The sequence below is a fragment of the Macrobrachium nipponense genome, chromosome 7 (assembly GCF_015104395.2).
Source record: "Macrobrachium nipponense isolate FS-2020 chromosome 7, ASM1510439v2, whole genome shotgun sequence".
Classification (NCBI taxonomy): domain Eukaryota; kingdom Metazoa; phylum Arthropoda; class Malacostraca; order Decapoda; family Palaemonidae; genus Macrobrachium; species Macrobrachium nipponense.
The window spans coordinates 106,825,502-106,851,624 of NC_061109.1; the positions used below are offsets into that span (position 1 = coordinate 106,825,502).

General features: G+C 43.7%; 1 protein-coding gene across 3 annotated transcripts in view; it reads left to right on the top strand.

Moving 5' to 3' along the window:
• The window catches only part of LOC135217089 (E3 ubiquitin-protein ligase RBBP6-like), a 181,909-nt gene that overhangs the window by 69,847 nt on the left and 85,939 nt on the right, over window positions 1–26,123 (top strand). For all 3 annotated transcript variants that reach the window (XM_064252774.1, XM_064252773.1, XM_064252772.1), the window contains exon 3: window positions 8,974–9,122. In XM_064252774.1, coding sequence (XP_064108844.1) covers window positions 8,974–9,122 — 149 coding nt within the window. The remainder of the gene's footprint in view (window positions 1–8,973; window positions 9,123–26,123) is intronic.

Below are 26,123 nucleotides of genomic sequence, written 5' to 3' on the forward strand. Positions count from 1 at the left end.
CAAAACCCCCCTACTGGCCCATCTCCCTCACTTAGGCCCTCGCTTTCTGTGTCGTCATCGGCGACAAAACTAGACAACGATATCTCCTCCTCCTCAGATTCCCCCTCATACGCACTAAAACCACTAAATTCGAGCTCACTTTCGGGATGTGACCCTCGAATGGATATTGGGGGCAAATATTCATCATCACTAACATCGGGAGTGATGTCCTCGTCACTAGATGACTAACCGCCATCAAAATGAGGACTTGCGACATGCTCCCGATCGAGCTCTAATAAGTAGTCGTCAATGTCCTTTGGTTAGAGGCCTCCCAAATGCCTACGAATGCCCCTAAGGACACTCCGATGCTTCCTAGGGGTTACTAAAGGCACATGAGACACACGTTGTGGTCCTTGAACAATTTCGTCCACACGAGGCCACACGGAACGGCGTTGAGGCGCTAGGTCATCTTGGGTACTTGGTCCCTTACCAATATCCAAGTCCAAAATACGTCTCATACGATCCCTCCCGACAGGTAAAACGCGCTTTTCGGGCTCCATATGTTGTTGAGTTATCTATATGTACGTCTTGTACCACCTTAAATACAAACTCACACAAGTTCGGCAAAAACACGATTGCGGCAAAAGATCGCTCTTGGACGACGTGTCGCTGATGCTGGCTGATGCAAAAAGGAGGCATTTCGCGCATGCGCACCTGGGTCACGCTGGTAAACAAAATAACAGCTTGATCCGTGAACTCCCGGCATCCCCCAAAGGCGCGTGATTCAAAAGTTTTCGCCTGGTAGGCCTATAAGTATTTTTCCGCGAATTTTTTTAAAAACTTTTTTATATCGACATACAATACGTCCAATCGGCACCCAACAGACAATTTATATCGATGTTTAATATGTCCAATCGGCGTTAAAGGGTTAAGGCGGTGACTAGCATCAGGAACCAATGGGAGAGTGGGAGGATGGTGGCGAGTCTATTGAGTTAGCGGCGCACGAGTTTTAAAATTGTTCTTGGCAGTCCGGGCGAATCTCGGACTTTACAGTACACCCTTTCGTAGCCTGAATTATTTTTGTATACAGAATCAAAAAAATCTTCGTCTTTGCTTTTGTAACTAGAATTTTTCGTAAGTAGGGGCTTTCGTTTGTCGAGGTTCCACTGTATTTTATCTTATTAATATTTACAAATATTGATAAACATATATACATTTACCATAAAAATTCTCTCATCTCAGTAAAAGAGAGAGAGAGAGAATTTTTATTTTGTTTATTTAATTTACACGTAAAACACTTTGCAGGGTTTCTCAAGGATTCGCAAATATTCTCGTTTCTGTATCTGTGAAAGACTCACATATGATATTTAGTTAGGTTCCAATGAAAAGTTTGTGCTATCGTTGTGAAGAAGCACTTCAGAAACTTTTTCTGGTGAAGCTCAAACTTGTAATGGGCTTTCTACTTTTATTTAAATCTTTGAGGCAGGTCAGCAAGATTATGCTAATTTTAGGAGGGTTACTCTTGGTAGAAGTTGGCCATCAATGGAATGATCTTTACTCCATCAATGGAATGATCTTTACTCCTGTCTTCATAAGTCTTCAAGACAGGTCAGCAAGATTATGTTTTTGTAGGAGGGTTGCTCATGATAGAAGTTGGCCATCAGTGAAATGATCTTTACTCCTGTCTTCATAGTCAAGAAAGGAATACTGGTACTAGTAGCCAGGACTATTCCATGACATCTTTTACAATTTTGCTATTCTGCAGAGGACTAGTGATGTAAGGGGTAACACTGTCAGATTGTTCCTCATATATGATATTTTTGTACATGAACTTTCCTGTCAGATATATACTTAGCTATAGTTTTCGACGTTCCCGACAGAATTTCAAATCTCGCGGCACACGCGACAGGTAGGTCAGGTGGTCTACCCTTCCCGCCGCTGGGAGGCGGGTGTATGAACCAATCCCGTTTTCTAATCAGATTTTCTCTGTCGCTGGAACCGGCAACACCTGTTGTGGGTTCCTCCTGATAGTTGATTTCGCTCTCGCTTGCCTGGGATCTTTTTTGGACAGATTTTTGGTGACTTACTGGATCTTTTTGGCTTGGCATACGCTTTTTGTGGACTGTTTAGATTTTGCTTTGGATTTCTCTTTGATTATGTCTGATTTGGATTCTGTTGTTAAAACTCCTGCCATGTTTAGAGTGTGTTCAGTGGATGTATGTAAGGTGAGGTTGCTGAAAGCTTTGGTGGACCCTCACACTGTATGGATGAGGTGTAGGGGGAATGATTGTGCTTTTGATAACCCATGTAAGGAATGTGAAGGTTTAAATGAAGATGAGTGGAAGTCTCTTTCTTCCTACTTGAGGAAGTTGGAGAGAGACAGGGTGCGTAAGGCTTCCTCTCGAAGCTCGAGTAGGTCTCGCATTAGCAAGCTAGATTTAGAACCTAACCCTCTCGTAGAAGCAGATCCTTCTTGCCCTGTTTCAGCCCCTGCTCCCTGCGTCGAACCCGAGGATACGTCTTCGGAGGTGGCTGCGATGAAAGCCACGATCCGCAGCATGGAGCTCAAGATCCGCTCCTTGGAGAAAGGTAAGAGTGAAAGTGAAAGTGATTTGTGCAGTGCCCCCAGTGTTGTGGAGGGGGCGTCTGACCGGCTCCGTAGCGCTTCCAGGCCTAGACCTCTTCCAGACTCCCAGACCCAGTGGAGGAGGAAAGTCGACAGCCGCAGGAAGGTTAGGGAGAACCCCCACCGGTCAGGCGTCCCTTCGGCAGATCCTGATGTGCGTTCCCAGGCTGCCTCGGACCGCATCAAGAAGGACATTCTTCGCCAGTGCTTCTCCTCGTCTGCCTCGCCATCGCCGAAGCGTGGATGGAGCTCCCCGGAAGCTTCGAGCCCCTTGAAGAGAGCCTGGAAGGCGCCCTGCAGCTCCCTGGCTTCCAGCCTGGAAGTTTTTCCAGAGGAGCCTTCTCTGGATGTGAAGAGGCCCAGGAGATCTCTTGACTGCTCTTCTCCTCGTGTGCCTCGCTCCACTTCTCCGGAAGAGGAGCCTGAGAAGTCCCCTTCTCGTATACTCGCTGGGCTCCAGGTGCAGATTTCGGCCCTCGCTGACTCCCTGGCCGGTAGTTCTCGTCGGAGGAAGGACGTTTCTCTTCCAATCAAGAAGTCCAGGCGCCCGTCTCTTGACGTACGCTCTCCTCTACGTAGGCGCTCTTCTCCGGATGTTGCGGCTTCTCCCGAGCGAGGGGTTTCTCGCGAGAAGCGCCCCTCTCCTGGCTGGCTCCCCTCCTTGTCCAGGCGCCAGGCTGCTGGCAGGCGCTCTTCGGTTGATGTTCGCTCTCCTCTAGACAGGCGCCAATCGCCTTGCAGACACTCTTCTCCTGTTAGGCGCTCATCCCCGAGCGGGCGGCATTCTCTGGACAGGCGCTCTTTACAGGACAGGCGCCAGTCTCCTAGCATGCTCTCCTCTCCCAGCAGGCGCTCTTCTCCTCGCAGGCGCCAAGAGCCTCGCAGGCGCCACTCTCCTGGTAGACGCTCTTCGCCTGGCAGCCGCTCTCCTCTGGACAGGCGCCAAGAGCCTCGCAAGCGCCTCTCCTAGTAGGCACTCTTCGCCTGGTAGCCGCTCTCCTCTTGACAGGCACCAAGAGCCTCGCAAGCACCTCTCTCCTAGTAGGCGCTCTTCACCTGGTAACCGCTCTCCTCGTGTCAGGCGCCAAGAGCCTTGCAGGCGCTACTCCCCTAGTAGGCGGCTCTTCTCCGGGAAGCCGGTCGCCTCTTGACAAGACCCAAGAGCCTCGTGGGCGCCCTCGTCATGGGAGGCAATCTTCTACTGATAGGTGCTCTCCTTTGTCCAAGTTTTCGTCTAAGCGCGAGTCTTCTCCCAGACTCCTCGTATCCAGCAGGCGCTCATCGGCTTCTGCTTGCCGCTCTCCTGATGTTTTTGCCACTCCTGACAGGCGACAAGCTTCTTGTAGGCACCCCTCTCCTAGTAGGCGCCCTTCTCCTGACAGGACAGCCTCCTCTTCTAAGGACCCTCCTCGTTCTTCGGTGGAAGAAGACCAGGAAGGCTCGGACGAGGAATCCGCCAAGAATGCCTCGGTTTCGGCATCACAAGAAGCTAACCGCCTTGCTTCTCCAAGAGTTCGGAGATTCCCTCAGCCCTGCCGCTCCTCCGTCTCCACATTCGCTTTTTTCGACCTCCAAGACTTCGAAGGGTTCCTCGTGCGTCAGGATGAAGCCTACGTTATCAATGAAGAAGGCCCTAAGGGGATTTGGCTCGTGGCTTCTTTCCAAGGAAGAAGCAGGGAAGACGGTTTTTTCCTTCCCCCCATCTAAGCTGACGGGACGTACGGGGTTCTGGTATGAAACGGGAGAACCCTTGGGCCTGGGTCTTCCTTCCTCAGCCGATTCAGACTTCTCCTCTTTGGTGGACGCCACCAGACGATCAGCCCTTAATTCTGCCAAGACGTCGTGGGCTATGAATGAGCTCGATCATCTTTTGAAAGGGATGTTCCGAGTTCTCGAGGTGTTCAACTTTCTGGATTGGTCTTTGGGAGTCTTGGCCAGAAAGACTGAGACGCCGGACGCCCTTTCTCCAGAAGACCTCCACTGTGTTTTGTCCTGCATGGATAAGTCCGTGAGAGATGGCGCGAGCGAGATTGCGTCTTTGTTTGGTGCAGGAGTAGTCAAGAAAAGGGCGGTGTACTGCTCCTTCTTGAGGAAATCGGTTTCTCACGCCCAGAGGTCTTCGCTGTTATACTCGCAGCTCTCGTCGCAGCTCTTCCCCAAGAAGATTGTTCAGGACATTTCGAGCTCTCTCTCGGCCAAGGCAACTCAGGACCTGCTCGCACAGTCGACGAGGAAACCTCGACTGGCCTTCTCTGCTAAGGCCAAGAAGGAGAAACCCGCAGCGCAGGAGCCCTTTTGAGGGAGTCCATCTTCCAGATCTTCTTTTAGAGGGCGAAGACCCGGCAGGAGAGGTAAAACCTTCTCTAAGTCTATCAAGACCCCGAAGTAGCAAGCAAGTCCTCCAGACGACAGTAGGCGCCAGACTCCGAAGTTTTGCAGATGTCTGGGCCCAGAGAGGGGCAGACACCTGGTCCCTCTCAGTAGTCCAAAAGGGATATCTCATTCCTTTCTCTCTAAGACCTCCCTTAACGACAACTCCAAGGGAGTTGACGGCCAAGTACAAGGATCCCATCATGAACCAAGCCCTTGTTCTAGCAGTAGACCAGATGCTGGAAAAAAGAGGCTACAGAACTAGTTTCAGATCTTCACTCGGCAGGCTTCTACAACTGCCTCTTCCTAGTTCCAAAGTCTTCAGAGGGATGGAGACCGGTTGTGGATGTAAGCGCCCTGAACTTCTTTGTGGAGAAGAGGAAGTTTTCAATGGAAACCACGTCATCGGTGTTGGCTGCTCTTCGTCCAGGGGACTGGATGGTGTCCGTGGACCTGCAGGATGCTTACTTCCATGTGCCAATCCATCCTTCCTCGAGGAAGTATCTAAGGTTCATGATGCTAGGGAAGGTTTACCAGTTCAGGGCCTTGTGCTTTGGCCTCTCGACAGCCCCTCAGGTTTTCACAGGGCTCATGAAGAACGTCGCGCAGTGGCTTCATTTGGAAGGAGTGAGGATATCCCTTTATCTGGATGATTGGCTAATAAGAGCCAGATCAAGGGAACGTTGTCTGGAGGACCTTCAAAAGACGATGGATTTGGCAAGTTCGCTGGGACTCTTGATCAACTTCCAGAAATCCCAGCTCATCCCCAGTCAGGAATGTGTTTATCTGGGGATTTGGATGGATTCTCGGGGTTTTCGGACATATCCGTCTCCGGAAAGGATAGCCTGAGGCTCCGAGAAAATTGCAACCTTCCTAGGGAAAGATGCATGCACAGCAAGGGAGTGGATGAGTTTGTTGGGGACGCTCTCCTCGCTGGAGCAATACGTATCCCTAGGAAGGTTACACCTGAGACCTCTTCAGTTCTTTCTAAATCAAAATTGGAATCGTCCTTCCCAGGATTTAACGTTCTCCTTTGTCGTAACTTGGGAGATAAAAGAGAAGCTCTTGTGGTGGGCAGATCCCAACAGATTTGTCGAAGGTCTGTCACTGCAAACCCTGAACTCCAACCTAGTGTTGTTTTCCGACACGTCGGAGACAGGTTGGGGGGCGACTCTGGGAACAAAGGAAGTGTCAGGCACCTGGGAGGGAGAACAGGTGGCCTGGCACATCAACAAGAAAGAACTGATGGCTGTTTGGCTGGCGATGAAAGCCTTCGAGTCTCACGTCCGAGGCGCCGTTGTTCAGGTCAACTCGGACAGCACCACAGCTCTGGCATACATCAGGAAACAGGGGGGGACGCACTCCTTCTCCCTGTACGAAACAGCGAGAGATCTTTTGTTGTGGGCCGAGGTAAGGAGTGTCAGGCTCCTCACCAGATTCGTACAGGGGGAAAGGAATGTAAGGGCAGACCTCCTCAGCAGAAAAGATCAGGTCCTCCCGACGGAATGGACTCTTCATCAAGATGTTTGCCAGAGCCTGTGGAAACTGTGGGGCAGATCTCATCTAGACCTCTTTGCCACCTCCAGGAACGCGAGACTAGACCTGTATTGCTCCCCAATATCGGATCCGAGGGCAATAGCAGTGGACGCCCTTCTGCTGGATTGGAAGGGTCTAGATATGTATGCTTTTCCTCCCTTCAAGATCCTGGGAGAGACCCTAAAGAAGTTCGCCGCTTCGGATTCAGCAAGAATGACTCTGATTGCTCCGTTCTGGCCTGCCCAAAACTGGTTCACAGAGGTACTGGAATGGATGGTGGACCTTCCAAGATCCCTTCCACCAAGGAAGGATTTGCTCAGACAACCCCACTTCGACAGGTATCACAAAAACCTCCCCACTCTCAGTCTGACTGGCTTCAGACTGTCCAAAGTCTCGTCAGAGCGAAAGGATTTTCGTCTAAAGCTGCAAAAGCTATTGCCAGAGCAAGGAGATCTTCCACCTTGTGAGTATACCAGTCGAAGTGGGATGTCTTTCGCTGATGGTGCAGGAATAAGAAAGTTTCCTCTTCCAGTACCTCTGTGACCCAGATTGCTGACTTCATTCTTTTCCTCAGGGAAGACTGTAGGCTAGCAGTCTCGACAATCAAGGGATACCGCAGTATACTAGCCGTAGTGTTCAGGCCTGAACATTTCCGATAACAAGGACCTTCATGATGTGATCAGGTCTTTCTAAACCATGAAGAAAGGGTCCTCGAGAACACCCAGTTGGAATCTCGACGTGGTTCTTCAATTTTTGAGGTCTTCAAGATTTGAACCCCCTCATTCAGCTTCCTTTAGGGACCTAACCAAGAAGTCCCTTTTCCTCATGGCTTTGGCATCCGCCAAAAGGATGAGTGAACTTCAAGCCATAGAAGGAAGGGTAGGCTTCAAAGATCAGTCCGTGGTTTGTTCCTTCCTTCCCTCATTCTTAGCTAAGAATGAAAATCCTTCGAATCCATGGCCCAGGAGTTTGAGGTACAAGGTTTATCTGCTCTCGTAGGGGAAGAGGCAGAGAGGGCTCTTTGCCCTGTAAGAAGCCTTAAGTATTACCTAAGAAGGAAGAAACAACTTAAGGGCAATACGGACATCCTCTGGTGTTCTGTGAGGGACCCCAGTAGGCCCTTGTCTAAGAATGCTCTGGCATTCTTTTTGAGAAGCCTAGTTAAGAAAGCCCACGTAGCATGTGACGAGGACCAGTTCAAGCTCCTTAAGGTTAAGGCCTATGAAGTGAGGGCCATTGCCACTTCTCTAGCCTTCAGCAAGAACATGTTGGTGCAAAACCTTATGAAGGCGACATTTTGGAGATGTAACTCGGTCTTCGCAAGCCACTACTTGAGAGACGTCAGGATCACATATGATAAGTGCTTCGCCTTAGGACCCTACGTATCTGCGGATTCGGTGCTGGGGCAGGGAGCTGAAACGTATCCTTGTTAGTTTAGCTAATTTTTATCCTATTTGGTTTGTGTTTTTATGGTTGAATGAAAGAGGATGCGGGTAGACATATCTTTCGTGTCTTAGATCTAACACGGGTTAGATTGGTTAGGTGGTCTGGATTGTTTTGGCTCCTTGTGATAGTAGTGGACAGGTTCTGTCATGTAAGCGGGCGAACCCCTTTGACAAGATCCTACTTGGATTCTACCATGTAACTGGATGAGAAATCCCTTTGGTAGATCCGAAGAGTCTTTCAGCAACAGGTCACGCCCTCGCTGTAGCTCTTCAGGCAATGCAGACTCATAGACAGTATCCATGAAGTCTTCTGCCTAACCAGGTAAGAACCAAGGTTTTTATATCCTACAACATGTGTTGTTTCCCTTTTCTATATTGTTTAGCTGTCTCTTACCCTCCACCAAGGGTGCCAATCAGCTAAGTATATATCTGACAGGAAAGTTCATGTACAAAAATTATATTGTTATGATACAATAAAGTTTTGTACATACTTACCTGGCAGATATATACTTAGCTATAGTCTCCGACGTTCCTGAAAGAATTTCAAATCTCGCGGCACACGCGACAGGTAGGTCAGGTGGTCTACCCTTCCCGCCACTGGGAGGCGGGTGTATGAACCAATCCCGTTTTCTAATCAGATTTTCTCTTCCACCTGTCTCCTGAGGGGAGGCTGGGCGCGCCATTAATCGTATATATCTGCCAGGTAAGTATGTACAAAACTTTATTGTATCATAACAATATCATTTTAGCGATTGCTTCATCTATCCTAGGCATTTAAGGTATGGTAAATAGAATGATAGAGGAACTTCCACCATAGTGGGGGAAAACTTATTGGAGAAAACTACTCAAGAATTCTCTTGCTTACTGAAGCAATGCAGCTCTTGACAAATATCATCTTGCAGGTATGAATCCTCACTAGAAGTTTGTATTTATGGAATTCAAAAATTATTTAGATGTGTAAATGTTACTTTTGCATAGTTTGGAATTCTTATAAATTTTGTATTATTTAAATTTTAGATGGTGAATCTGGTGACTCGGACAGTAGTGATAGCACCCCAGGGGCCAAGACATGTGCCATTTGCCTGGGACGTATGCGAGGAGAAGTGGGATCTCCAGATGCATGTGAACATACTTTTTGTAAATTTTGCCTGCTGGAATGGGCAAAGGTAATGTTAGCAGTCAGCTTTTCTTTTAATCATGAGACCTTTTTTTTTTTTTTTTTTTTTTTTTTTACAGCTTCTATGGTTCCTTCTCCTGAAAGTGGTGTTGGCATCCCGTTGTGTTTTCTGCTTATCTCATAATGTGAAAATTGGTTGTATTTTACAAATGTTAATAAATGATAGATATTCCAGTGAACCAGTCAATAAAGAAAAATATTTTACTGCAAATTATTGGTATAGTAATTGAACAGCTACGACAAGACACCTAAACCAGTAGAAAATATACTGTAAGATGAGGATGCATTTCAACTTCTTAGAAAGAACATGAGTGTACCATAAAAAACATCATCACCACAACACACCATCTGTACCATGATCAACACACATTTGGAACTTGTCCTTTACTTACTACCAAAACAGATGCAATAAAAATCTTATCCTGAAAAACAACCCAGCCTCACCATCGAGTGAAGCCCTGAAACAGACTACAGGCAGTCCCCAGTTATTGGGGGTGATTCTGTGCCATTGGGCATGATAAGTGAAAATCGCCATTAACTGAAACTTGTTGAATTTAGCACCAGTAACTGGTTAATGGCACCTCTTAGGAATGTATCGTCGCCATAACTCTATTACCAGTGGCAATAACTGGAAATAGGGCCATTATGGCGCCAAAATTCACTGATTTTTTGGTGCTAAAACCAGATCACTATTAACCAAGCCCGCCAATAACTGGGTACTGGCTATACTATAATGTGGTATACCAATTCAAATGCTGAGTAAGTGGATGTTCGAACTCTTATGTTGGCACATATACAGTGGACCCCCTGTATTCGCGTTCTCCGGATTCGCGGACTCACGCATTTGCGGACTCACGCATTTGCTGATTTCTCTCTGGAATATTCCCCCCCCCCCCATTATTCATGGAAAATTTGCCTATTCATGGTATTTTTCCATGAGAAATATCCACAAATTTATGTTCTTTTTTATCAATTTCATCATAAATGCACTTTTTGTGATAAAACTTAAAAAAACAAAGGTATAAACATTTTTAATGGGTTTTTCTTGAGTTTTAACTAACAAAATAGGAGGTTTTAAGCATTTTTATAGGGGTTCCAACTATTCACGGGTTCCAACTATTCACGGGTTCCAACTATTCACGGGTTCCAACTATTCACGGGTTCCAACTATTCACGGGTTCCAACTATTCACAGGTTCCAACTATTCACGGGTTCTAACTATTCACGGGGGTATCTGGTACGCATCCCCCGCGAATAAGGGGGGCCACTGTAACCACTATGAAACTGGCCAAGAGGATCTGCCACTCTCAAGTAGGCACCATTAAAAACCACATTAAAGAGTTGCACCTCATTGATTATGCGAGGGATTTAATAGCAAGGGATACGGAAATAAATGATAAAGCCCTGGACTGAAGCGCATGCAATTGCTAGGGGCGTTCTTTATACAGCAGGAAATGCGATCCTTAAATGCCACACAGGAAAAGTTCCTCCTGCCCACCAATATCGAGTAACCTATTATCCATGAATTAAACAGACCTGTGGCCAAAAACAACCTTTTATTTAAGTAACTTACCAAGTAATTACATAGCTATAAGTTCAACTTATACGTCAGCTTGAAATTCAAAATTTCGCAGGTAACGCTTCTAAACCTTGTGTAGGCGACTGTCCCAACACTAGCAGGAGAATAGGAACGAGGTAACCAGAAAATTGTTTTATTCCTGCCACCATGGGTTAAACACCTGTGATGGCGGTAGCTTAATGGTTCATTATTTTCCAGTTATTTAGCTGGATTTCAGTGGTGTGTATTTAGTAACCTTCATGGAATCTCAAGATGAGTTCTTTCTTGTTTTGTTATTAGCATTGAGTTGATTCGTCAACTAAGCTCCAAGTGTAATTATCATAAGTTACAAATTAACTTTAGGCTAAACTTGACATTATTTTGTTTACCAGGATTCTTTGTAAATTCTTGATACATATATAGTTTTGCCTTATTATTAATTTCTCTAATAGTGTTTTCCGAGTATAATACTCAAAAACTATTTAATGGATATTCGAATGTATCGTCATTCTTTTAGGCTAAAAGCTATACTACTTATGCTCTGAGGAATAAATGTTGTATCTTACGATCTTACGTAAGCCAATATTTTACATCATTGATATTTACAAATAGTAGTAGGTTATTCAAAACGTCGTTGAATTACCTTAAAAGTAATTTATGAATGTTCATCATTCATAGTAGACTTCTTTGAGCCGCTGTTATAGTTTTATCCTAAAAAGTAATTTTGGTATCTTCGGCCAAACATTGATGATGTTTTTGGAGTAGGCTAATCACTAGACGTCTGAAGAATTGCCTTAAAAGTAATCCGGGAATGTTCGTCATTCATAGTACACATATTGTGAGCCTCCGATGTAATTTTGCCCTGAAAAGTAATTTTGGTATCTTAGGCCAAATTATTTTTACATTGATGATGTTTATAGATAGGCTTTTTACTAGATGTTATTGGACAATTGCCTTAAAAGTTATTCATGAATGCTCATCATTCATAGTAGACTTCTTGTGAGCCAACAATATAGTTTTGTTCTGAAAACTTTTTATATCAATGATGTTTACTGAGAGTAGGCGATTTCTAGACGTCGTTAAACAATTGCCTTAATAGTAATTCATGAATGTTCGTCATTCATAAGCTTAGTGTGGCTTAGTGTGAGACACGAATATAGTTTTGCCCTAAAAATGGAATTCTTGTATCATATGTCATTCCTTTAGGCAAAAAAGTACGTCGATGTTTACAGGTTGTAGGCTACTAGTAAATTATTCAATCAATGTTTCCTTAGCAGCAATTCTGGAATGTTTCGTCATTTGTTTGGGCCAAGATTTACATATTTTGTTTACCGAATCTAGTCTTGCTGCAGTCGGTAAATGATATTAACCCTAGATAGGAAATCTTACTAGCATGTAACTGTGTTGGAAACCCTGTATCCATATGGAATTATAGTAGGAAAAAATAAGAAAAATTATGCAAACACGCTTAATTATACCAAAAACTTACAAAAGTATTCTTGAACAAATATAACCAATGTTTATGACAATTAAACAAAGTAGAATTTACCTTTGACATATTAGAAAAAAAAATCTTGAAATAATATCATCTTACCAATATATACTGGAATGAAAAAAACACATCATTGAGCAAAATGTTATTCTAATATATATAACTAGGATCTTATAAGAATCTCACAGGCAGCCTGGGTAACCTGGGAACTACATAAAACATTGGTCCTGGAGTAAATAAAAACTGAAATATTTTATCATTCACATTTCAGCAGCAAAAACATGAGTTTTCAGCTATACTGATATATTCTGGTGAATATGCAGCTTATATATGCAATAAAAGCTTTTTTCTTTCAAATAACTTTCTTTCTAGTATACTGTAAATGTTTGAATTCAATATAAAACTAATATTGCAATACACTCCCTGAATGTCAAGCTAATAAATGAGCAGATTCAAGATATGAAGTTTTCATAATAAAACTAATTTTGTTCATGAAACTTACCTGTCATATATATATATAGCTGTATTCTCCGAAGTCCGACAGAATTTCAAAACTCCCGGCACACGCAGTGGGCGGGCAGGTGGTTAGTACCCATTCCCGCCGCTGGGAGGCGGATATCAGGAACCATTCCCATTTTCTATTCAGATTTTTCTCTGTCGCCGGTCTGCAAATAACTGTTTCCAGACCTCCGCCTAGGATTTTGAAAACTTCATTGCCGCTTAAGTATCCTAATTATCTTTTGGATGATTGACTTGGATTTGTGGCTAGGCATACGCTATCATAAATTAATTTAAATTATTTCATTGCATATGATGTCTGAATCTAGTTAGCCTAGTTTCAGACTTTGTTGTCTGCAAGGGGTAAGGTGAGGCTACCGAAACCTTTGGTAGACACTCGCTTATTATACATGACGTTTACATGTTTTCTTTATTGAAAGATCAATGTAATTAGTGTAATGTTGACTGATTCCGAAAGAAGACGTATGATTCGTATGTACGCAAATTAGAGCATGATAGAATCAGGAAGTCTTCCTCCACAGTAAACAGAGGTGGATTACATCAGTAATTGGAATCTAAAGTGCTCGCTCTCCAATCAGTGTTGTGAGTGTAGTAATGTTGAATTAGTGCCCCTAGTGTTGTGGAGGGGGCGTCAGATCGGCCTTATAACGCCTCTAGGTCTAGACCTCTGTCGGACTCCCAGGACACAGGGAGAGGGCATGTCGAAAGCCGAAGGAGGGTTACGAGGAACCCCCACCGATCTGGCGTCCCTTCGGCAGGACCTGAAGACGCTTCCCAGGCTGCCAAAGATCGTGCACATGCACGAAAACTGAAGGATTGCTTCTCGTCCTCCGAGGCGTCCTCCCCGTACAAGGGTTGGAGCTCTCGGAAGGACTCGCGCCCTCTAAAAAAGAAGCTTTAGAGAAGAGGATGCTTCACGTCCTCTCTCTCGTCAGGAGGGAGCATCAGAATACTAATCTGGCGTCCCTTCGGCATGACTTAATATCGATAAGCGGGACAAAGACGCAAGATGTCGCACAGGCGGCCGTCGTCTTTGTCAAGAGATAAAAAATGTCCATAAGGCAGGACCCTCACAAGGACGCCTTTCGAGACACTCAACGCTCTATCGAGAGGAAGGAATGTCGTTACTCTTGTAGCAAGGATTGTTTTCTTGCTCTCCAAGACGCTCCCCTCCCTCCTCTTCTCATTTCGCTCCGTATACGTTATGTGATGTTCGCTTTACTACGAAACGGATATTGTTCAAGCTGATAAGCTTGACGTCCGGCAAACTGATTTGCATAGTCAAACAACTCGCCAAGACGCCTCTTACTCGTCCCATAAGGGACGCTCTGTCAGCGGACAGAGATGGCTCTGGTTCGGCAGCTACGCTGGACAGACTATCCTAGTTTTCGACAGGAGAAGGGGAAAGCATTCCTCATACCCAAGAACACACAGGCGTCCTTTTAAATGCCCTTCTGCAGTGTCGATGAGCGTGACAAGACGCAAGATGTCGCACAGGCGGCCGTCGTTTTTGTCAAGAGTGGGGAACGTTCTTAAGACTCGTCCTGATGACGATCACCGTACTTCTGCTTAGGACGCTCGCGTTTCATGAGCGGCTCTCCCCTCGTCAGGAAGCCTCTCAGGTTACTCGTGTTGACGCACGTCATTCACTATGACGCTTCCCTTGATGTTCGTCGCTCTCCTCTTCGGGACGCTCTTCAAGAAGCTCAAAGAATGCAATCAGGACGATCGGCAAGACACCTCGCGAGGATGCCTTTCGGAACGCTCGGCGTTCCTTTTTTGAGCGCGTTTCTGGATATGTTCATTTGCATTACAAAGACGCAAGATGTCGCACAGGCGGCCACCGTCTTTGTTAGAAGGTAACGAAGGCCATTAAGGCCGTCTTGAAGACGATAGCCGTACGTCTTCTTATAGTGCTCTCACACTTCAGGAGCAGCGTGCGGCTCTCCAGGACGCCTCTCGGGTGGCCTTTCATGCATCAGAGCGCTCGACAAGATCCTCTCTGAGATGCCGTTCAGAACCCTTGGTGTTCTATGCACCAATACGCTCGGTAAGACTTGCGAGGACGTCTCTTGAAGACGCTCAACGTCCTACGCATTGAGACGTGAGGAAGCTTTTGCAGATGCTCGATGTCCTACACGAAGAGACGCTCTGGAAGACACTCGACGTCATAAACATTGATAAGCTTTTTGGAAGACGCTCTATGTCTTACACATCTGGACGCTCGCCAGGACGCTAGCAAGGACGCTTTTGAAGACGCTCGGCATCCTTTACGTCATGTCGCTCGGCAGAGCACTTGTCAGGACGTTCTTCAGAACGATAGGCGTCTTACGGATCAAGACGTTCGGCAGGATTCCTGCAAGAACGCTTTTCAAGAGGGCGGCGTCGAAGAAGAGGAAGGAGTTTGGTCTCGTCAAGATGTCTACTTCGCTTTCTACGAAGGGAGCGTTCAATAGAATCCATGACTTGATGAATTCCAGAGAAAATGTAAGGAGATTTCGGTGTCATAAAACGCCTCGTCTGCTTTCGGGACTGCGCTGCCGAAGGGGAACATTAAGGTCCTACCTGTCGTAAGCCCAGTCTCTGATCAGGAATCCTGCCCCTTCCTCAATTTCTGCGGGAATCGGGAAGACTATATGCTCGAATTCCTGGATTACTTTCTTTCATGTAAATGGGTTAGTTCTCATTGACAAAGATCTTAATAACATTTTATCGCATAAGCGGATAAGCTCTCATTATCAAAATTCGAAAGAGCTCTCATTCATTAGTTAGAGGCTCATCCAGGAAAAAGACTTGTAGACTACGTCCATGAAGTCTTATGTCCAATATCATAAGAAGCTTGAACTGTCCTTTTCGATCCTTGGTTCACACTTGAGGATCTCCATTCGAATAATATTAATTCTTTCTCTTGGCAAAGAGAATGAAGACAGTCGATTTCCATTCTCTCTCTTTTCCTCGTCGAGGAAAAAATGTAGTAGAGAATTAGATGATCAAGTGACTACAATACTTACGGATTTTATCTTTGCGTCATATTACTAATGTAGGGTTCAAGTCATATACGCATATCGTAGTTACCTCTACAGATGGCAACCGAAAGGACTGTTATTGTAAGTGTATTTAATCGGTCCTTCCTGCAAACTTCCAGGAGTTTCCAGTGTAAGGACAACGCTAAAAGATATTGTTACAACAACACCAACTTAGCGTCTGCATCTAGCGAATTATGTTTCGCTTAAATATGCCTGCTTGAGAATTTCCTCCTGATCGATAATAGTAACAAACCTATTCCTTCGTAGAATAGAGTAGCTGGTAACTCAGGCAGAATAGTGCGAGACGACGATAGAAGACAGGCTGCTGTCATTGTGGATGACGCAGTATACTTAATCGGTACTCCCGGCAACTTTCCAGGAGTTTCCGATTTAACATTTGGTTAATTAAGCGTAGTGTTACGACAACACAAAATCAGCTTCTGTATTTAGCGAATTCTGTTTCGCTTAAATATGCCAACTTTAGTTTTTCTGTTCAAATAATGGAAAATCTATTCCTTAGTAGAATAGAATAGCTGGCAACTCGGCATAATACTGCGAGAAGGTGAACGTAAGCTGCTGTAACTGTCAGTCTGTCACCAACTCAGTATCAGGTAGCTCGCTGTTGTACGCGGTCGGGTACGTCTCTCTCTCCCGCGGGATTGATTGACGAACCGTATCTCTGCCCTACAATCATGGACTTGAGCCTCGGGTTGAGGGGATTTCTAGTAATCATGAATAAACACGACTTCCTTTTACTAAGAAATTTTCAACAGAGATATCTCTTAGACCTGTTCGGCGCTGGTTACCGCACTGTTACAGAATTCTGTACGAGTCTACCGCGGTATAGCACTATAATAATGCTCTCCTGCTTATGCAAAGCGCAGCCTTATTAGGGAAGGAAGCATGCTGAGTGAGGGAATGGATGAGTTTGCTGGAGACCATTTCCTCGCTGGAGAAGCTTGTTTTCCCTGAATAGACTGCAATTCAGACCTCTACAGTTTTTCCTAACGGAGAAATTGGAATAACACCAAAGATCTAGAAATAATTCTAAACATCTCTCAACAGCTTGAGGATCATCTCAGGTGATAGCGAGAGGGTGCCAGGCATCCGAACAGAGGTACAGATGTCCTGGCACATAGTCTAAAAGAATTGGAAGCCAAATTGGTTGGCTCTCCAGTTCCTCGAAGAGTGAGTTTTGACCGAGTGGTCCAAATCATCTCAGATAATTTCTCAGCTCTCTCATATCTCAAGAAGAGAGAGTTGGTTATGGGCTTGGGCACGGAACGTAACGATCCTCAAGAGGTTCGTTAAACAAATGCACGTCCGTGCGGATCTTCTCGATCGAAGGCAGCAACTACTGACGTCTGAGTAATCCTCACTTAGAAGTATGTCGAAAGTTGGGGAGACTCTGAGGGCGTCCTTTCGTAAAGTTTTTCGTAATATTGAAGACGAAGGAGCTTCCTCTAAGTTGCTCCCTTATTCACGATCCGAGAGAATTAGCAATAGTTGCCACCATGTTGGCCTTCGAGAGGCTGGATTCACAGAGGTCATGTAATTCAGAGAGAATTGTCCAAAGACCCTTCCCGAGAGAATCGGTCTAATCTAACATCATTACTTAGTGAAGTATCTAATAATCTCTCCACTCCGAGTCTGAATGCGTTCAGACTGTCGAGAAGCGATAAGATCTTCAAGATTAATGGCAAGTCTCATGGCCAAGGCAAAGCAGTGCTGCCTATTTTGCAATGTACCAATCGGAGAGGACCGTTTCTGGAGATAGTGCAGGAAAAATGACTGTTCCTCCACTTCGACCTCTGTGAATTACTTTATGGTCTTATCTTTCCGTCTGAAGTATGAGATAAGCTAACAGTCCTAACTATTGTAGAATATGGAAATATGTTGTTGACGGCCTCTAGGCTCAGAGAGTCGGATCTGTCAAACAACAAAGCCCTTCACGATCTTTGAGGTCTGTGGAAATCTTGAAATTGTCTAGATTGAAGGTTCCGGCATGGAACTTAGACGTAGTCTGAAGTTTCTGATGTCAAAAGCATTTCGAACCTATCCTTTCTGCGAACTTAATACACGTGACCAGAAAGACTAACTTTCTAACCACTCTAGCTACGGCAAAGAGGGTTAGTGAGGTTTTAGCCATCATCAGAGGTTTTGGCTTTAAAGGACATAATGCGGTGTGTCCTCTAAGCCTTCCGTTCTTGCTAAGAACGAAAACCTGTCTAACCCTTGACCCAGAGGCTTTGAGATCAAGGGGATGGCACAAATTATTGGGCAAGTGCAATAGAGAGTCCTGTGCCCTGTCGGGGCTCTCAAGTTTTATCTTGATAAAACTATAGAAAGTAGAGGTCAGTTGGACAATCTGCGGTGTTCCGTAAAAAGACCAGACTTGCCCATATCCAAGAACGCCCTGGCGTTATAGTTAAGGAGCTCTTTTAAAGAGGCTATTTCATTGTGCTTGAACAAAGATTTGAAATCTTTTAAACTGAATGCTCACGAGGTGAGGGCGCGGCCTCGGAAGCATTTCAATAGAACATGACACTCAGTAACATCCTGAGTGCCATGTTTTAGCGAAGCAACTCTGTGTTCGCTTCACACTCCCAGCGGGATGTGAAGACGGCATATGAGATCTGCGAGTAGCTAGGACCATACACATCCGTAGAAATATTATTGGGGGCAGGAAGCAGCACGAATCCTATCCTATAGAAAAGGGATAGGTGTGCTTTTAACTTTGGAGGGTCGGTCGCTTGAGGCGCTTTCCCTCTCTTTAGCCTAGAAGTTATGGGACTAACTTTGATAGGTTAGGTCAGGTGGTGGTTTTTAGCTTCGTTGCCCCCACAGTATGGTCAATATGGTCTAGTCACATTGTGGTCACGCTCCTGTTGACAGATCATCTAGAACTCACCAGCTATACAGGTCACGTCCTTGCTGGAGACTAGTAAAGCAGAAGCAGACTTGAGTGACAGTAATCACGAAGTCAGCTATGCTAACAGGTAAGGAACCAAGATGTCAATCATCTGCATGTAATTTGTTTCCTAAAATCCTTCTATTCTGTCCCTTCCCACCTCCAATGGTGGGATTCAGCTATATATATATCTGACAGGTAAGCTTCATGAACAAAATGTTATTGTCATGATACAATAAAGTTTGTTCATACTTACCTGGCAGATATATATAATTAAGTACCCACCCACCTCCCCTCAGGGGACAGTGGTATGAAAAATCTGAATAGAAAATGGGAATGGTTCCTGATATCCGCCTCCCAGCGGCGGGAATGGGTACTAACCACCTGCCCGCCCACTGCGTGTGCTGGGAGTTTTGAAATTCTGTTGGACTTCGGAGAATACAGCTATATATATATCTGCCAGGTAAGTATGAACAAACTTTATTGTATCATGACAATAACATATTGTAATACTTGCCTGAACACCTGAATTAGCCCTGGTCACTGACCAGCCCAAACTATATCCCCACAGATTTACCCATAATTTGGGTAAATTTTAACTGTCAGGATTACCAACGCTGCAGGTAAACACAGTCCACTGAGTTACCTGTACTACGATTAGCAAAATTGCTGCCACGACCGGATGGCATAGCTATCCTCACTCAATTGCTTCTTGTTCGCTTGCCTAACAGGATGTATCCTGGTACCAGTGAACTTTTTAGTCTTGTAGCCCGACCCCCACAGCTTTGTTTGGCTTTTATTTTCTGTTGATGGCTTCAGATTACGTTTTGGATTGCTCTTTTGGATTCTGCCTACGGTTGAAGGCATGGATTGACTGATTTTGAGTCTGGACACACACCCCAGAAAGAAGCGCCTTCGTCCATCCCTGCGAAGTCCATCTCATCAGCCGCGCCTTCGGAGAAGCCCTGCAGTGATGACGTACAAGCCTACTGGTCCTGCACAGCCTGCAAGAAACAGATGAGTACACTCAGACATGATAGGCATTCTCTTTGCATTAGCTGTTGGAAGGTACAGTGTAATATTAAACAGAGATGCAATGAATGTAGGGATTGGTCGGTAGATCAAATGGATATCCATTTAAAACATATGAAGGCACTAGCTTCTAAGGATAAGTGTAGGCAAGTAACAGAACCTAAGAAAGTAGAGGAAGAAAATCTTGAATCTGTTCTAGTTAGGAAATTAGAAGATAGGATGTCTTCGAGTATGACTAGCCTTTTTCACAATCTCATGACTAAGATAAATGTAGACAAGGATACTAGGAATAGCATTGTAGATACTAATCATTCTTTGTCAGCTCCCCTGCCTGTTCCAGAACCAGCCCTAATGGGTGCCGGGGATCATGGAGAACCACAAACCTGGAGGGTAGGATCTACAGGCCCCCCTGGCGCGGAACAGGCAGTGTTAGCAGCAGAATTCCCCTTTTCCCCTAGAAGTGTAAGTTCTCTGGGTGAATTAGCAATAGGTGAGGCAGATAGGTAGGGATCCTAAATTAGGTGTGCAGGAAGAGAAGTTGCAGGTGCGGATGCCTTCGGGTATTGGTGCGAGTTCATTTTCAGGCAGGGTGGGGTCTCGTTTAGATCCTGCGGAGATTTTGTTTCCTTCCTCGAACTTGCCTCGTCATAAGGCTTCTAAGCCATTAGGGGATACTGTAGTAGAGGCAGTGTCTTCTGTTGAATGCAAGGCTGACTCTTCTTTGTCTTCGAAGGTTCCTTTTCCTTTGAGGGTTATGTCAGAGTTATTGACTGGTGATGGCTCTTTGGAGGATTTGTCATTTAATCTGGCTGAATATAATGCTGACTTCTTAGGATTATCGCAAGGTTATAAGGTACTGGCCAGGCAGTGCTTCCACCTTTGTTTTTCCAATATTCAAGATCATGTTCTCAGGAATTTCCCTGAGTTTACTGGTGAGGTGTGTCAGGATTGCCAGGGAGGAGGGGATTCAATATATTATCTGTCTCTCAAAAAGATGGCTTTTTCCACTAATTCTTCTTTTTCAGGGAGGAGGGGATTCAATATATTACCGTATATACTCCAGTAACGTGCGATCTCGCATATCATGCGACCCCCAAATTTTCACCAATAAACAGTGGTTTTGTCATGTATCTCATGTATCATGCGAGTTCCTTTTCCGAGAGCGTCAGTTCATAAGGTTGGTGGTTTAGCATGCTAATGGCCGAGTCATTCAGATGTGTGCTGCTGCTAGTCAAGTTACGGTAATTTTCTTACTAATCTCGAGAATTGAATAGAAAATCTCAAGATTAAAAAAGAATCCCAAGGTAATAAAATAATTGTAAAAATAACACGCCTTGGTGTCCTAAATCATTCTCTCTCTCTCTCTCTCTCTCTCTCTCTCTCTCTCTCTCTCTCTCTCTCTCTCTCTCTCTCTCTCTCTCTCAGGAATAAATACTGTAATTTGAGTCTTTCACCAACTGGTATCAGTAAATGTGTAGACATTGTGTGTGTGTTTAAAAAAATGTGCAGTACACACACATTCCGATGTTTCTGTTTTTGGAATTTTTCAGATTTCGGAACTGTGAGGTCAGATGCATAATCAAACAAACATCACTACTGCAGCAAAAACATTTTTTCCCTTTATGTTTTTCATTATTGTTATTTGTTAATTACAGTTTATTTAAATAAATATTAATATAATGCTGTTAAATGAATGTGAGATAATTAAGATCACCTTTAATAAAATAGTGGGACAATTAATACCATATGTTCACTAATAGCTATTATTTTCAAAAACATTCCGTAAAACGCAAAAAATATATGTACATAACAATCAAAATATAATAATGTTTTGCAGTTCAACTTGTGAATTTTAACAATAAGTATGACTATACAGGCAGTCCCCGGGTTACGACGGTTTTGGCTTACGACGTTCTGAGGTTAAGGCACTTTTCAATTATATTCATCAGAAATTATTTCCTGGGTTATGACGCATGTTCCAGGGTTACGACGCCTACAACGCTCATCTTTCTGAAGAAATATGACACCAAAAATGCAAAATAATCAATATTTGAAGCTTTTTTTGATGCAAAATGCAATAAGAATGTAGTTTACATAGTGTTAATGCACCCAAAGCATTAAAAGTAAGGTTTTCTTAGGATTTTTGGTGATGTTCCGGCTTATGACGATTTTCGAGTTACAACGTGTCTCAAGAACGGAACCCCTGTCGTAACCCGGGGACTGCCTGTATAATATATTTCACCATATCGATCTTGAAGCTGATGAGTCGTAAAATTTTGAGGATGGTCCGGGAAAAGGATTTGTACTTTGTGATTATGTATCGCTACAACACCATGTGGTGTTTTTATACCACTATATTGATGACGCATCGCTACGACACACTGGTATTTTTCATACCACTATACATTAAAGTTAAAATTATCATATTATATTATTGTTTTCACGAAGAAATAATGATATAAAGAAAATTATTGAGTAATTTTTGCCCTCAGCAGTCAGAAAATCACGAACATGGTAACATTCAAACCTAGTGCCATCCACGGCATATGTCTATAAATAGAACAGAAGCAGCGGGCAGTCATTGGATAACAGATCTCCATGGCTACCAACCAACCAATCAGGTGTTAGTTATACTACTCTGTGAATTTCTTAGAATGAACGTTTACACACGCGAAGCTAACGATGATGTGTGTGTTTTGCATACAGTACATAGTTTTAGTTTTTATTAGTGTAAGTATTTTACTGATTACATGAAGAATAGAATGATTCCTTCTCATTACTTTGAATGCAAAATGGTTTGAAGATTCTTCCACAAAAAGAAGAGAAAAAATTTCTTTAGAAGATGATACCTATTTACTAATGCGGTTGACATAGCTTCAAAACAAAATTCAGCTCTTTAATCTCTGGAAAAATGTTAATCTTTTTGTCTGCTGGTCACACCCTTTATATCCCCGGCGACTAACAACAAAATTTTTTTGTTTGTTTTATCTTCCAAGATGTAGGTATCACCTGTAGGTACAGCACATTTTTTAACAGTATGCCCATACACACACACATACAGTTGCGCGTGTGCTAATACCTATTGGTTTCAGAGACTCAACTTAACACTTACAGTATAGTTGAGAGGAGAGAGAGTTCATCCTAGATGGCCTTGGTTCATCTCTTTAATCTCTCGAGGAATGTCAAGATTTGTTCCCTGCTCTTTGTAAATTTAGTCCATGCGACTGACAGCAACAAAACTCATGTTTTTTTTTTTTTTTTTGTCTTCCAGATATGAATTACCCGTACTGCACATTTTTTAACAAGCATGAACACACTGCCTGCATATGTACTAATGCCCACTGGTTAAATATACTCTCTCTCTCTCTCTCTCTCTCTCTCTCTCTCTCTCTCTCTCTCTCTCTCTCTCTCTCTCTCTCTCTCTCTCTCTCTCTCTCTCTCTCAGGAATAATACTGTCAATTCAATTTATCAGTATCTTTTCCTGATAGACAAGCAGTAAATATTTAGGACTCCAAGGCTTGGCATATGTCAATTATTTTATTATCTTGGGATTTTTGGTTAATCTTGGTATTTTCCATGGTCAACTCTTGGGATTAGTAAGAAAAATGCGATTATTTGAGTAGCAGTAGCAGCAGCTGCAGCGCACACCCAAATGAATCGGGTAAGCCTAGCACGCCAAACAATAGTATTTACAAAATGAGCTGAGCTCTCTGGCTGGGCTGTTTTGGTCCTCCCACGTGTTTGATCGCATATCTGCCAAATTTATAACAACAACAGAGATAAAACCATTTCTCCCATTACAGATATCAAATATTATCTTTTCCGTTATGCAGAATTCTAAATAAATTACGTAGGTTCACGATTGATAAAGTTTTTTTATGCAATAACAAGAAATGGAGTCAGATTTTCTATCAAAATGGCATCTCATTTTGGTGCTGTTGCGAATATTTCAACCAGTTCCACGTGCGTTTAAGTCCATACTGACTGTACAGTCTGGAGGCAGTTCTCCCTTCTACACATATCTTGATTTCTTAATATCGTAGGTATAGAATAAATTGGTGAGCAAGGAAATATGAAATAAAGCATAACAGAGTAAGTTTGACGAGTGAGAAAATAAACAATTGTATACAGACAGAGTCTCTCTCTCTCTCTCTCTCTCTCTCTCTCTCTCTCTCTCTCTCTCTCTCTCTCTCTCTCTCTCTCTCTCTCTCTCTCTGACAAAATAATAGATAGGAAACAATGACTGAATATTGCTTGAATGCGATATGGCAAAGTTTTGGCCTGACTGAAGTGTGGAGTGACTTTGACACCGACTTACAAGTTATTCCTGGTCATCTCACAGCCATGGATAGACATCAACTTCACAGCTGAGAAAGGGCAATCGTATACAAAATAAAGAGGTATGGAAAATGCAAAATGCGGGCCTATGTTGTCCCATAAAAAAAGCTCTCGCTCGGACAGCTGTAAGATTTAGGAGAGAGAGAGAGAGAGAGAGAGAGAGAGAGAGAGAGAGAGAGAGAGAGCCGAATAGGAAGGAGATTAAAGTACCTGGGAATGAAAACCCCTTATAATCTTATAATTATAGCCTCGGGGTTTGTCTCCAGCACGGTGACAAGACTATACCTTCCATATGAATTGACCATGTCCTATACGAAGATGCAGGAGATGAAGATGAAATGATCAAAGATCTGGAAGATGACGAATATGATGACTGCCTTGATGGCAAAGAATTCAGAGCAGTATTTGATGATACGGACATGGAGAACGACTTTGAAGGATTTATAGTTTATTAATTTTATGCATTTTTTTTACTTTAATAAATTTTCACTTACCTGTGTATCCTAAAATAAAAATAATAGTTCAAGTAACAAATGTTTCTTTTACCGAGTAAAACAAAAAGTAAAAAATCCTTCGGTATTGTGCCTTAATCAACTGATTTGGAAATTATAGATGGTTAGTCTAGAACAGTTAAACATGTTGTATAAACCAAAATAATGCAAATGGCGCACGATCGCTCTTTTGTATTTTAAGATACAATAGTAATATGAGAATGCATACAATATTATTGGATATAGTGAAGTACAAGTAAAGCATAACTTTTTATAAAAAGATCTACTGTTTTCCTCCGGTAGTAACTATTGCAATCTGCTGATTTGGGAAAGCATAGACGGTACGCTAATTTTATACCGCGTGTATGATGCAACCCCTTTAAAATTAGCTTCAAAATTAGGTTTCAAAAGTCGCATAATATGTGAGTATATATGGTATCTGTCTCTCAAAAAGATGGCTTTTTCCACTAATTCTTCCATTTCTTCTTTGCTTCCATCTGTCTCATCCATTACTACCCAAATCTTTTTCTCAGATTGTTTCTCATCTTTCCCTTTCGGGTCATACTTCAGTGTCTTCTTCGGACTGTCCTCAGGGACCTCCTACGGGTTCGCCCCCTGTTGTTACCTTCTCTTTGGGAAAAGCATTGTCTGAGGTCAGGCTCAATCTGTAGCTTTGAAAGAAGCGAACATTTCACCTGAGATTCTTTCGGGTCCGCTAGCTACAGTTTTTCCTCTTCCCTCTGGTGTGGAGGTTAATAGATGTGCCTTGGCCACATCGGCCTCAGTAAACCGGATGTGTTATTTGAGCGCACCTGTTAGTGCGGGGGTCGGTGGGTATGTCTTCTACATGTCCATCCTCTGTGGTGGGAGTTCCTGTGGTTGTGCCGAGTGTGACTGCTTCCTATTTCTCTTCTTCTTCTATGTCCTTCTCAAAACTTCCTCAAGGTGTGGCAGTTTCTCTCTCTAATAGATATGGTGTTGGTGTCAGGTCTGTTGGTGGTAGGTAGTCCCTCTTCCTCCTTTGATGTTTCCGCTACGACGGGTTTCCATCCGAACAGGACGATGGTTCATTCAGGTTTAGGTGTTGTGGCTTCGCTGCTCTTAGGTGCTGGGGCGGTTCATCCAGTAGTTTTGGGCTCAGGTGTTTCGCCATCGGAATTGTATGATCCAGGGTTAGCTTCTTAGTAGGATCAGGCAGACAGGATTTCTCTTTACGTACTTCCTGGTAGGAAGAGTTTATACGGTGTAGCGGGTAATCCTTCAACTGGCATAAGAGTACCTCTGAATGAATCAGTGGAGGGTGTTCTATCCAGGATTCCTTTGGGTTCTAGGCAGGTGGGGATTTCTTTACGTGAAGCATCAATTTTGGAGGACCCTTTCGGAATGAATCAGAGGCATTGTCACATTCCATGTGGATGTTGTCAGAGTTAATGGGGTTCCTAAAGAAAGACAGTTACATTCCTTCAGATCCAGTCCTCTTTGATAACCTAATTATGTCAGTGCCTATGGGCATGGCAAGAAGATGAGGGATTTGTTCTTGAGCAATCTTCCTCCCCATTTTTTGGATATCCACAAAAGGTTTTTTTCGAGGGCGCCTCCTGCGCTCTGCGACAGTCTATTCA